General features: G+C 31.5%; 1 protein-coding gene across 1 annotated transcript; it reads left to right on the top strand.

Moving 5' to 3' along the window:
* Positions 1–2,832: 2,832 nt before the first annotated feature.
* On the top strand, positions 2,833–13,545 carry LOC128177811 (uncharacterized). The gene is made up of 4 exons (XM_052844677.1): positions 2,833–2,907; positions 8,276–8,471; positions 9,688–9,806; positions 12,408–13,545. Exons 1-4 carry the CDS (start codon positions 2,865–2,867, stop codon positions 12,512–12,514), a joined length of 465 nt encoding a protein of 154 aa, XP_052700637.1. The 5' UTR covers positions 2,833–2,864; the 3' UTR covers positions 12,515–13,545.
* Positions 13,546–15,094: the final 1,549 nt, after the last annotated feature.

Below are 15,094 nucleotides of genomic sequence, written 5' to 3' on the forward strand. Positions count from 1 at the left end.
CACACTTTCAAGCCTTGACTAAGTGAGAAAAGGGTTACAGCAACTTTAGTACACAGTTTCCTTGAACACGTTGTTTCGGTTTAACGTGGTCCTCATATTGGAAATTTTGAAAATATTTCAATTAGTGAATTTTCTTAAACTCTCGTGCACATTCCCAAAAATATTGAAATGAGAAACTTTACGTGTGTCCTTGGCTTTTGGCATGTGTTCATTGATGCAATTCTAACCCCCCCCCCCCTTCAAGATATTAGATGTTTTTTTTTCTCACAAGAATTTTAAAAGGCAAATATAGTATGTTGCAATAAAATTGGAATACCCATATAATTTCCTTATTGTATACCATATGGGTGTGAAAATAAACGGATCTTTTCAGTATTTTTGTGATTTTCCCAAGTATATGTTTCTATTTTTGAATTAAACTCTTCCCTGTTTTTCCTAATACAGGAACTGCTCACTAAATATCTTAAGAAATTTCCACTTGGGGGCAGTAACTTTCCAGTTTTGTATTGGCGTCGTTTCTGACCTTTTCCTGACATGTAAAATATCAAAATCGTTAAAAAGCCAGGAAAACTTAAGATATATCGAACAAAATTCTATGTTGAAATACTCTCTTCATATCCGTGTAAATTCTTACTTCTTTCTTTTATATTCATATCGTTCCTTACAACATAATTATACTTAATCATCACATGCATGAATCACTATATGAGTCTCATGAGAGAGAGAGAGAGAGAGAGAGAGAGAGAGAGAGATTTGACATAAACACAATTTGTTGATAATTTTACCAATTACACTGGATTTATCGTCTTTGTTGCTAAAAAATTCATAACTTATAGATACAGACACATCTCCATGCTTGCAGATGAAGAAGGTAATATGTACATGTAAATAATGTGTTACATTTTGTTGATAAATAATTAATCTGAATACATGTACAGTTTGCCTACATGCCAGGACTATTTACATGAATTACTGTTCTCTGTCTTTCTCCAGAGACGTAAATTTTCATCGATCGGCTTTTGGAGCATACTCCAAATAGTACTCAGCGGAGAACGTACTCCAAAACTTTTATAACCTCGGTTTTTAGAGCCGTACTCAGTGGAGCACATACTCGGAGTACGGGGTCCGAGCTGGAGTATGAGTATGGAAAAAGTTTTATAACCTCGGGGCCAGTTAGCAGAGGATGCTCACTCCTCCTAAGCACCTGATCATTTCTCTATCTATTTGGAGGTCCGTGTTGCTTTGCTTTGAATTTGTATTTCGTTTTATGGATTTTTGAGATGGTTCACAGTTTGTTATTGCCATTTTTTTATTCAGCAAAATGATATTTTTCATTTTTCGGCGGCTGTACGAATGCTGTTAAAATATTCCACTATCATACCCTATGTCACCGAATTTCTGTGTAAATCTAGAGTCATGGTTTGTATGGTTGAAACCCTTTACTCTCTGAGGCTAAGTTTGACGTATACTTTTCTAAATAGATAAATGAATATCATGTATTAAAACCCTTACTCATGCTTCATTACTTTGAAGAACTTAACTTTAATTGCTAAACCATACACGTAATGGCAATCTCTCATATAAAAATTTATCCGCTGCATGTTGTTTTTGAAGAAACTAAGATAATATATTGATTACATTAGGGGGGTGGGTGTCTCCGCGGTCAACGATTAACCCATCAGCCATACCTTAATTTTTAGATATGACAATATAACAATATTATTGCCCATTATCTAGTAATGAAAAGTTCCTTTTTGTTTACGTAAAAACGACATTTTCTTCCAATTAAACTACTAAAAATAACCACAATCATCTTGTCACCCAGTATTTTTAGACACTTCAAATCACTTAATTTCAATTTGTACCCACCAATTTACTTTTTTATGATAATGTGGATTTTACAGAGTGTGGTCCTCATTTCTGCATCACCACACTGTGGTTTTCCTATACCATATCACATCTCTGTGAAACTGATAACAGTTTATGTACCACACTGAAAAACATTTGCTTTTTAGCTCATTTTTAAAGATGTAGTTAAAAAACGGCTTTATTTAATTAAAAAACGATGTTTAGTGATTCAAAAGATGATTTTGCTAATTTCTGTTTTATTTAAATGAAGGTAACGGTATATAATAATATTATAATCATTACAGTAACTTGATCCAAAAATGCCTTGTTACCAGGCGCGGATCATCAGATTAGCGTCCTATTTTATCAAATGAGCGGCAACTCGATTAGATCCGATCTTTTGGTTTAAGTTACAGCTTAAGAACATATGTGTATTACTACCAGTTTGTAAATTTACAAAATGGCAGGAGCTTGTATACACTTAACACACTGTCGTATTTGGTAATGTTAAGGATATGGTCTGACGTAGTTGGATAATTGCATTGACCAATTTGAACTGGATTTAGTCATAAAGACCCACGTGATTGTATATCTGTTGAACTTGGATTTTGTTTGTTAGCTTATTTAAAACACCAACATAGAAAAAACAAAAAAAAACCAAAATCAAAAAACAAAGCCCAGTTTATATGTCATATTTCGTTTAAGTAAAATTAAAAACCTCTACCCACTTCGGTGTGCAATAGAACATGATATTACTGTGTTATACGTGTATTCACCTTTTATCTAAGTTATATTTAACAAGAAACTGAGCTTTGAATAAAGATAACGAAAAAATGACATGTTTTTACATGTATGTAAGATGGATATTTTTTTAGCAATAGATTTATAAAGCAATCGATTTTTCCGATTTCCGAAAATGGAATAAGCCCCTCCCCCTCATCATATTTTGATATCTTTAACATCCGGGTTCTGATATGCGTGATCTGTACTTTACGTTGTCTAGGAGGCCCTGCAGCATGGCATCTTTAAGGATTCTTCTCGGCAGTCTTGCATTACTTGGTATGATCTATTTTTTGAAGTGAAAATGTTACAAAGTCCATGAAATATATGTGACATTGATGATTTCTGCCAAAGGGCTTATATGCATTTATAAAGTTGCATTCATTAATTGTGTTTGATACATTTGATAAACATATACTTTTTATGATATGATACCTTAGCAGTGAATATTTTTTTCAATTCAGTTTTTGAATTTAGTTTGTATTGACTGGTTTCCGGAATTAAAAAAAAGTTTTGTAAATCAAGTCCATGGTAACAATGATTTTGTTTCTTAAAATGCGTATAACCATCAGAAAAATAATTCTTTAGACATTACCCCCTTGCTGAAGAGTAATTTGATTTTTCTGAAGAAAGAAGATCCAGGGGTTATTTTTCTTTATGTAAAACATGTGGAGAAATGACCTCCATAGAAAATTTACCCCTGCTGTTAACAAGAATAGAAAAGTGTTTTATTATATACTTGGTATAAATTACAGGGTTTTTGCACCCTTGATATGAACAGAAAAACGCGCCTTAATCACACCCCCGTATCATCACACTTTATTTCACCTTTTATAGAGACACGATTTGACTTCAAAAATTGTACTTTTATTTTTTATGTATAAAATAATAACCTGTGCATTTTAAATGATTGACCGAAATATTGAATGTTAAAGTCAAGTTACAAGCGAGATACAGAGGTAAGAATTGATTGTTATGTAAACAAAGCTCGAGTCTTATAGTTGTTTACAAAAATGTAATGTAGAGAATTACTATTTCATAGACAAAATGACATGTAAAAACATTTTAAACTCATTCAATACCTTTATAGATACTATTATCAACAAAAAAAGATACATTAGATTGAAACTTACACCAATACAACACATATGAAAAAACATTCGAGCTTTGTTTACAAAACAAAGAATTATTAACTCTGTATCTTGCTTATGACTTAATATTTGACATTTAAATTTTGACATAAGATTATAAACTTCTATATTTATCAGTTTAAACATTAAAAATGGAAAAATAAACTTTGAAAATTTAATGTCGAATCGTGTCCAAGTCCCTTTATCACGCTCTTTATTACACCTTTCCGGAACACATTTGCTCCTTTTATTTAGATTACTTAGACTCTTATCCTCTTTTTCCGCGCATATCTGAAGACGAAACTTTGACGTCATGATCTGAACATTACAATATAGATGAAGTCACAATACATTTAAACGTCGAAAATACGCAGTTTGGAGACAGAGATAAAGTAATTTTAAGTTGTTTTTTTGTCACGTGAAAATGAAAACTAGCTTTCTAAATTCAAATATATAATAAAAGAACAATACATGTCAAAATCTGTATCACATCCCATATCAACCAAAGACTCTTATATCAGCCCGAGGGCCAAAGGCCAGAGGGCTGATATTCTAAATCGTGCTCCTTTTTAATTAGGACCGAAGGCCAGAGGGCCGATATTGGTCGAGGGTTGATATTGGTTGTGGTACAGATTTTGCCATGTATTATTCTCTATATATTATCTCGTATCCAAGATATCTGACTTTGAAATCAGGCGTCTGAGGGCTTGAATCATATCTAAATGAAATTAGGCGTTGAATCATATCTAAATGTGTCCATTTAGCTCACCAGAAGTTTGTCATTTTTCACAACGATATTGTGGTAAATGGTGGGCCTTTATCTCCCTTTTTTTAAAAGTGTACATCAAACAAATTACAGGGCAGTGCAGGAGACCTACGGAGATATTATTTCCAGGTCTCAAATTTGGGCTGTATGAGTACCACCAGGTGGTTTCGATGGGTTTAATTAATCATATCTCCCTTGATTTTGATCACAAGACGCATTCATATTTCTTATCCAGGCGATCTCTACTGCCTCTGAAGTTGTCAATGCTCTTACAAATTATTAATGGATTTATCATTATGATATTAATTTCAGTATGCCGATGATAAAGTAAAATAAAGGTAATTTTTCTGTTCGCGTGCTCTCAGTACTTTGATGATTTTACTTCTTGGACGTTAGATTCTACTGGATTAATGGCTGCTGTGTGTGGCTGCTAGCTTCAGCATGATTCTAATGCCTAACAATGGATCGAACTTTTCATAATTTTGGTCCCATCATTTAATTCTAGGTAATGCATTTGTATGGGGATAATTATACCCCAATACAATACGTCAAGCAGTATCATTTTATGTCGGAAGATAAACCCCTTATTTCGCTTAAGGTTTATTTGAAATATGAATTTAATTTCTGATACACTTTGTAAAATGCGGTAAAAATTACAACATTGTCAAGATTATTTCAAAAATAATAAAAAATCATACTATAAAACTTTAATATATATGAGGGGTCAATATTTTACAGGGGTAATTTTTCTTCATGTAGAATAGGCTCATTTTTGGGAGTTGATTTTTAATCAACTCTCCTATGCAGTCACTCTGGCAAACCGAAAGTGAAACAGTGTTTGGACCTAAGCACAAATTATCACCGCTGACAAGATTTAGTTCTTGAAAATAATCGATAAATTCAATGTTATGTATCTTGAAGCATTGGATTTTAAGAAACTTATTTGTGAATACCTTGAAAATAGTCAGATGTTAAATAGTACGAACAATTTAGATATTTTTTTGCAGTTGTATGTATTCATACGCCAGAGTGTTCAACCATCGGCTGTCTCCGTAAATCTCCGACAGGCAGAGAGTCATTCTATATTTAGAGGTCGCGTCATCAAGCTATCACGTGACCTGGTGTACACATTCTCTTGCTTGTTGGAGATTAACGGAGACAAACGAGCATCTGGTTGAACGGGAAGTTAGTTGATTATTGCTTGGATCTATACAATTTTTTTTTTGAATATTTCGATTACTTATACATAGTTTTATGGAATCAATTCTACCTTTAATCATTACACAACACGATACAAACGGGTTTTTTTTTCTAACAATTCTTGTCGGAAAAGTCCAAGAATTCATATTACAAAAATGTGAATAATTCAAAGATTGATCATAAACTACTTGCCAAGCGACGTAACATACATTGTATCGTATTTTAAAATGAATAATAATAGATAAACTCAACTCCCGACAGTACTTTGATTATGAAAATGACACTTATTCTTTAGGCAAAAGAGATCATTTTTTCTGCGTAGAATAATGACTAGGGGGTCATTATTCTACGTCGAAAAATGACCCCGGTCATTATTCTACATATTTCTACTTTACACCGACAAGACATAATAGCGATACACCAAGTTATGATAACATGAAAACATTGATTCTAGTCTTGAGTAATTAAATGAGTTATTTGTTAATAGTTTACTCAAGTTGAAGTGTAAGTGTATCATGTTAGAGTGAAAAAGAAGCAAGACTGATTATCAGTTTCAAGAAGATCACGGAATAGTGTATTTATATATCTTAGATTTTGAAATAATTGTTCTGAATACTCACTTGATAATTTTTTTCTGTGCTGTAAACATTAACCACGTTTAAAAATTGTGCAGAGAACAGTGTCGTTTGACCTTAAATTTTTCTGATGGAACATTAGTTCTGAGATATATTTGTAATCATTGTTAGTAAGTTTAAGGATTTGTGGAATTAAATGGTGATATGATGAGGACTGTACATGGTACTTGTTCCACTTTTGAAACAAAAGTTTCAATTTCAGAAAACACGTTTAAATACTGAATATTGCTGATAACGAATTATCACTATACCTTTATCGCACTCAGCTACATTGGATTCAATGGTATGCACGTCAGTTGATCTGAAGCGCCGTTAAAAACTACATGTAAATCAAAATCAAAATTAATTTGGTGAGAGAAAAAAACTGAAACAAAGTCTAGTTACCAACAAAACAGATTTTCAACTGAAAACGACTGAAAAGGATTTAAGTGTAATCTAGTGTATAAATACAACACTTTTTAAGCACTGTTGTTTACAATAGAAGGGGTATTTGTAACTGAATAGTCGAACGTCAGTTGTGTGAAGGGTTATTCTTGTAATAATAGTTCCACATTTAAAATGCTAAAATTTATTTACGATGTGGAAAAATCAAATTTTCTCTGTGTTTTTTAAAGACAGGCAACACCTTCTTAAAGATTAATTAAAAAAATTTAAAAAATGTTGATGTACTTCTCTCGCATGAACTCACGTTTCATCTTACCAGCAACATTTAAGGGGACATTTAAATAATTTCTATTTCAATCTTCTTGAATAATATGTTTGAGTGTGTTTCATGTGACCTTTTATTTTCACAAGAATGATAGGGCACATCACTCAACTAAGTAAATGTTTTTAAAGAAAACTCCGAACTCCCATTGCAACCACATACAAATAGTGGCATAAGTATGTTTCATCTCTTATCCTATTAGAATTTTTCGTACGTGAAAGGGGTCAAACCTCAACCCTGATGAGATCATTGCAATATCAAAAACTCTGAAGCAAATGGAGTCACGAAAAACTGATTTTAAATGATTTCCATTCATTAGTTTACATAACTTTGTTATCAATATAGTATGTATTATTAATTATTTGTTTTCAATATTTGATAACGTTTTCGAAACGTACAGTATACACGGTTATTTTCGCCCATCTTTACTTGCAAGCCGTTTTGCTCCGCAAAGTTTAAAAAGAGATAATTGAGACATTGGAATTCGCATACAGTCTTAAATTCGCCTACAGTCAACGAAGGCAAAAGGGGCAATAAAAACGGAGGCGAAAATTTCCCTGTTTACAGTATAAAACTAGCTTAAAGATGCTTAACGGTCAACAACTTAACAACCAGATTTAACGTAATAATTTAAATTCAAAGTGTTAGGTATAATCTATTATATATTTATAAAAATCTATACAAATTAACACATGCCTCTTCTTTTAAAGGAGATAAATATAACTGCAGCTATTCTGAATGTATGTGTAGTTATACTTTAAAGCCGGGTGGGCTTTAAAATGAATAGCACAGATTGGAAAATGTTTAAAGTTTTTTTGTATATTTTCCATCATTGTCTACATAAAAACTTTTGTTCGTTTTCAATATTCCTTAAAAACCGCAAGAGATTTGATAAATACACTAACATATGGGGCTACTTTATGTATATATTATATATATGTACATACACAATGGTTTCGAAGATTTGAAGATTTTCGACGACTGTAAACAGAACGTTTGAACCTGGAGTAGCGTTGAAACATATTATTTTATTAAGAGGGAAATGCCAGCTATTAAGGGAATATCAAAATCATAGACCTTTTTCTTTCTCGTTTTTGATTGTAATATCTGTCATCGGTAGTAAACCACAGTTTTTTTGTATAATATTTGCACACGTTGAATCATAATATTTTCTTTTTTGTGTGTAAGTGTACTCACATTTGTTTTGTAGGTATCCCGGCGTTTGTATTTTGTGGTGAGTGCTGCAAGGCCCATTATGACCTCCGCTTACAATACAATGATGAGAAGTGGTGCAGCAACTATTGTTGCGATCAGATAGTGAAGTTTGACTGTTGCGACAATGGCCTTTTACAAGTACCATCTAGTGAGAGAACCGACTACTGTGTTGATTATTTCCACAGTAATGGGTAAGTTTATAAACCATCGTTATAGTATATCTAATAGAAACAGAACTTCGCTTCGTTTAGATATGGTATTCACAGTTTAGATCAGGCCATGTTCTTATACGGAACTTATTATATCTTCTATTGGTTCAAGCTGAATAATATTGAAATCTAAGTGTGCATTTAGAAAAAAACAAAGTACTGCGAGTACTGATAGACGGAAGCATGATTGTTATTAAAATTACAAAGCAAAATTTAGGTCGATATTAAGATGAATAAAATTCATTATAATCAATATACTCTCACTGGTTGAGTAAATTCAAATTTTACAGAATATTTTTTCCAAAATATATTTGAAATATTTCTAAAAGGGTAAAAGCTATACTCCCATCGGGATTCGAACTAACAATTAACAGATTCGTAAATAACGCTCTAACGCAGTGCTCTATACTGTAAGATAAGATTTTCGGGAAAGAAAACACATTTGATCGGAGATACATGTACGTCAAACATGAAAGTGTTCGATCCATATGACCTTCATTTCATAACAAAAAGGCACTATTTTTTCCCACAAGTAAATTGTTATCAACTTCATCAGATGCAAACATAAAGTCGTTTTTGGTAAAGGATTGTTTGTTTACTAGATTAGTTAAATGTGAAAATGGACTGTGTGTGTCAAAGGGATAGTGAAAGTGTTATTTACAGAGGCGATAAAACCAAACCTGCATTTTCCCCAATATTAATCGCATGTCTTTACTCGTACCTGAATATCAATTGAAGTCTTTATGACTTAATAATGAATAATAAAAAGTACAACAATCTTCAGTTACGTGAAATATGTAAATCCAATAAACCTGAGTTTATGCCTTTCACACAAAATGATGAAAGGATTACATAACGATTAGTTTTTTGTTGGTTTTTTTTAGAAATACTTGATATAATATCATCCACTAAGTATGATTCCCTATATTATGGACATTAATTGCAATTCATAGATTTGTATAACCCGACATAAGTAAAATACACACATCCAATTCATCGATTGGTCAAAACCTTTAAAACCCTAGGAAAAAATCACTGATTGCACGAAATAATCATGATGATATTAGACTCATAACACCAATAGAAGTCGACTTGGCTGTTTCTTTTAGTCAACAAACGGATGAATATAAATAATAGTTTAAATAATTTTACTTACTCCTTACTTACTATGGTAGACGATATTGTAAACATTGTATAGGTGGGCGGCTGCACTGATCGTCATAGGAAGCATCGCCCTGATTGTTGGTCTGTGTGTCTGTTGCTGTAAAGCATGTTGTTGTAGGAGCCAGTCGGTGGGCGTGCAAGGAGCCAACCCAGGTGAGTTTTATATATTTACAACAGGTATCGTGAGACAAGGTTCAATTGATGGGATGATACGATATTATTTGATGTTTATCAATACTAGTTATAAATTTCACTGAACCTTGACTTGAACTTATCCGCTTAAAAACACAGACCGTTGCCACCTTAAATACTAATTTTTAATGTAAAACTAGAGGCCCATGGGTCTTGTCGGTCACCTGAGTTACTGCAGTGTAACGTTTGCAATGTAAATTCATGTGCATTATCATAACAAGGCTAATAAAATCATTTTTGTAGCTTTATGGTGCTGTGGATTTATCTCTCAAGTGTAGTAAGGTTTGACCAACATTAGCCTTGTAAACGACACTAGTATGATCTGGACAGGATTCTGTACATTTCTGATAGAAGAGAAAATGAGGTGCAAAGTAAAACCATTATCTCCATTAATTGTGCAATGAGTTACTAGAATCCACTGAAAAATTAATACTTTCCGTGTAATTTTCATGTGCACACATATAATGTGCTTAACAATGCATCATAATCTAAAATTCCCTTTTAAAATGTAAATAACTAAATACAATGCCCTAAAAAATTCAAACATTCAAGAAGTGATTCAGCAGTGAAGAAGTGATTCCTGAAAAAAATTAGTCTTTAAAATACCTTAATATTTATTGCAACCGCCATGAAATGAAAACATAAAAACCATTCAAAAACCTTAATCTGAATAAAAATTTTGTTTAACTAGTTCCAGGTTTTGCAACATCGTGATTCGTTTTACTCCATTAGTCTTTGTAAATGTATCTGAGGTTTCTATGGATTTTTTTTTAACACATGTAAGGAACGTTTCACAATAAGTTGACTTTTGGAAAGAAATAAGTCAAATTTTTAAACACAATATCAAAAATGGAGATAATATGTAACTGTTGCAGTTTTGAAATACAAAAAAAGGATGTAAAATGAAGAGTTATTTATGGTTCTGTCTATATGTAAGTTGTTTAAAACAAAGATGCAATGAAAAACTAATTTTTAGCTTCATTTATTTTTTATTCACTTATCATATAAATGTGCAAGTGGAACAAGAGAATAAAAAATATACTTAACTTATGGAAACGAATCATTTTGTAGTCTTAAACTATTATTAATATGCTTACTAATATTATTAATAATTTTGACATTTACTGACCAAAAAAAAAGAAAATTCATCTTCCACACAATTGATATTTCAATATATACATTTTCTCTGAATTCTGGTGATTCTACTTAATCGACCAGTTTCAAGAGCAAGATTATGAGAAGACATTCTTATTTTGAAAATACATTTTTGAAACATAACAGGTATAGGATTTGTAAGGTAGTTTTGTAAGCAATGTTGTGAATTAAGGTATCGATAGAATGAACATTTACTGGAATTTTTCAATGCATGCAAATATTTCTTGTTTTGCTTGGTCAAATATTCTTTGATTGATAATACATACTGTACCTTCATTGCATCTCTGTGCATTCCAAATTTCGTTAAAATCTGACTTTTTTTAACATCAAAAACCCTATTAATTTTCTTATGATTCTCAACATCATCGAACAATTTGTCATAAAAGTTTATAATTAACAAAATACAGTTGTTGGCATTTAGGTCAGTATATGATTAATGAGAATTTTCTATGGTAATGCAAAGGAAACCTTCCAAGCTCTGTATAAACAGCTGCTGTACATGTAGATTTCTTAACATCTAATATATGTCTACAAACATCTAAGCGTAATATTTCAACATTTAAATCTTTTTGTGTACCCCATATCTCGGGGCCATCAATAACAATTGGACCTACAAAACAATCAAACAAAAATAACAAAGTTTTATGGTTACCATACATGCTTTTGACATTTTTCTTCGATAAGAACGTAGCTTTTTTGGCTTGCACAGCTAGTTGCTTTTTAGCCTTCGAAAATCAAAATTAAAAGTTTTACCTAGATATGTAAAATTATTAACAATTTCTAGATTTTTGTCTCTGAAAACCCACTTTTCATTTTTTCTGACCTTACCATCCTCCAAAAAATAACCTTGCCATCCAAAAAATAACGATTATGGATTTAGCAACATTCACCGAAAGTTTCCATGCGATATAATATTCATTTAATTCATCTAAAAGTCCTTCAATGAATTGATTCAGAGAAAAGAACCATTTCATCAGCACACATCACATCAAAGTACATAAGATCATAGGGCACACATTGAGATTTTTAAAAATAAACAGGGACCACGAATTTTCACAATGTTTACTTCCCTTCCCCCGAGATGATATATGTTATGTTAAAATTGGGTGCAATTGGTCCAGTGGTTCCAGAGGAGAAGCTAAAAATGTTCGAAAGTCGATTATCGACGAACGATGTACGACGAACGACGACGGACAAAAACAAATACATGCAGCTATAGGTCACACGAGTGAATAAGGTGACTTAAAAAACATTGCATTTTAAAGCTTAAATTCATAATCCAATAATTTTGATAAAAAGGTTAAAGGTAGAAAAATCAAAATGCTTTACGTTCCTTTTAAAGACAAAATTTATTATTAAGACATATTTGAGTGATGAATATCGTACCAGATATTTAAACCATTTTAGGTGTTACTGTGGTCAATTCCGCGATGCAGCAGACAGTGAATCCAAACCACACGGTGCAGCAACAGCCGGGGTATCCCGTGAACCAGGTCCCGAGCTACCCAGCCTAGACGGATTTTTCCTCCCAAAGTGATCAGCTAGGGAAGACTTTCAGTCACTTGGAACTTTTGTATGAAACAAGTTTAGCTTTTTAAAAAAGCTTACCGTCTTTAGAGCAAACTCTTAACAGCAAGAAGATATCAAAGACAATTTAATTATTTTTTATATGAATGTCGCCTTCTTCTCTATGCAATAGCGAGCCTAACTTTTTTTTAAAATATGTCCTTTTAAAGCATGCGTGCTTAAAATTGAATTATTTATAGCGTGTTATTTTTTTGAAATCGACTGTAGCAGGTAAAAATAGATCTTAGGAAGGGTTGTATAACTGTAGTAAAATCAAATTTAATACAACTGCATTCAGTATCATTCAGTTATACTGATATTAGTTTCACCGTTTCTAATATACAAACTTGTTTACTGATATTAGCCATACCTAATGAAATTTCATTGGTATTTGTATAATCAAAACAAAAAGAAAAGAACAAATTATTTCAAGAAATGTTACAGGATACTGCTTTAACTAGTTAAAAGAAATTGAATGCCCGAATTTCACTTAGAGCCATTTTTATTGTTCTTTCGTTTTCTCACTTTTTAAGATTTGAAATCTACGAAAATTGTTAAGTCGTACGTAAAAACAATCATCAGAAAATTAGCTCCCTTGTGCCGAACAGTATATCACCCAATGAAATAATTGTAAATTTTCACATCATGTATTTTCTACCAATTACAAAGGAGAGGAAGTGCACAGCCCGGAGACTGTAAATTATTTCAACTCTTTATACCGTCTTCCTTGGAAGACGGTAATGAATTGTTTAGTAGTGAATGAATATTGTCATCTGCCAGTTTAATATATTTAAACTAATGAAAGTACATGCAACTGTGTTTTACAATTCTTTAACCACTTGCAGTTGATTATGTTATGTTTAATTTCTATATTCATTCGTTTCTTGATCATGTATTGTTGATTATTTAAATTAATAATATTTTTTTACTTTTATATGTACTAAGTAGTCTTGGAATAATAAACAATTTAACAAGTGTTTTTGATTTATTGTGAAGTTTTCGTCTTTGTTATATCAATGGTGTGGTGAAAATAAAAAGTTAAAAAGAAATTTCATTAAGCAACATGTTATAAATCCTCCTATCACAAATGAATAACTGTGGATTGCTTAAATTTTACAGGTTCGTGGGAATGTAATTTCGTGTATTCTCTTAAACGTACAAAGAAAATATGACTTTATTAATTTAATAATTCGTGAAGGATTTTAATTCGTGGATGAAAGGTACCCACGAATTCCACGAAAATTGAGCCTCCGCGAAATCTAATGATTTCCAAGTACTCAAGTTTTCCTGTTATGATTAGAGATGATGATTACAACGTGAGACACGAACAATAAATGGCAATATGAGAACGAGCAATATAATACCATTCTCTGCATCCAAGTCCTTAATTAACATCTGAAGTCAGTAGTACAATGTAATACAATATTTCATTGCTAGTATTGATTTACTTGTGAATTGTAAGGTACTTTTACCCTACATTTTAAACTCCATCTTGAAATTAGTCAGAAATCAACATTATCTTTTTGAATGATATGATACCACGTATATACATTTTATCAATAAGTGAACTAAAGTAGCATTTAGTTACACAAGACAATCTGCATAATTATTCGTTAATTATTCGTTAATGTTTACCTTTAAAAATGATAGTTAGATAGTTAAACCGATTTTTAGAAATAAACAAAATTACATAATTAACTTTTTGGCAAGACGTTTTTCATCCATGGCTTCAGGTTATGAACATTTTTAAAATGACATGTTATTAAAACGAACAGTGTTTAACTAAACTATTATTGACTAAATTTTGAACATATTAAACTAGCATTCTCATTGCAGTAAATGTTCTCCAATATTTCGGTAAGGTACATTTTTGGTGTATTATAGTTATAAAATAATAAATATTAATTTTATTAATAAATCCACCTTTTTAAAATGTGTTCAACTTGTTGGGGATTATTTATCTAAAAATGGCGTTTCAGAAAATACTTTAATATCATCAATGCATACATGATGAATTTTAAGACTATTGTTAGTGTTATTTTAAAGTTTTTAGAATTGTTTCCAGTAAAAATGCAAATCTTTAAAGAACATAATGTTTTTCTCCTTTTAAAGATTGTAATTGAAGTTATATAATTGAACTTTAATTTACCAGATGATTTTGTTTTTAAATAATTATCGAGTGGTAAAATTTATGTAATGTCTAAGAAAATTTGCAATGTACATAACATTTACATACTAATGAGGGAACTGCGTACCAAATACATGTAGAAGTCACAATTGAAAGAGACATGTATTATAGCATTACAAAATGCAGTTTTTTATACATAAAAACTAAATACCGACTAACCTACTTACTTACTTTCTCACTTACCTATTTTTTTACTTACTTACTTTAAATTTAGAATGTTAAGGGTAAGGAAATTCATTAGGTTCAATACCTTAGAATTTATAGAATTAGATAAGCTCCTCCACTTAATCAATATTGGTATCATTAACATCCGGGACTTAAATCGATATCATGATTTGTT

Source organism: Crassostrea angulata, chromosome 3, assembly GCF_025612915.1.
Source record: "Crassostrea angulata isolate pt1a10 chromosome 3, ASM2561291v2, whole genome shotgun sequence".
Taxonomy (NCBI): Eukaryota; Metazoa; Mollusca; class Bivalvia; order Ostreida; family Ostreidae; genus Magallana; species Magallana angulata.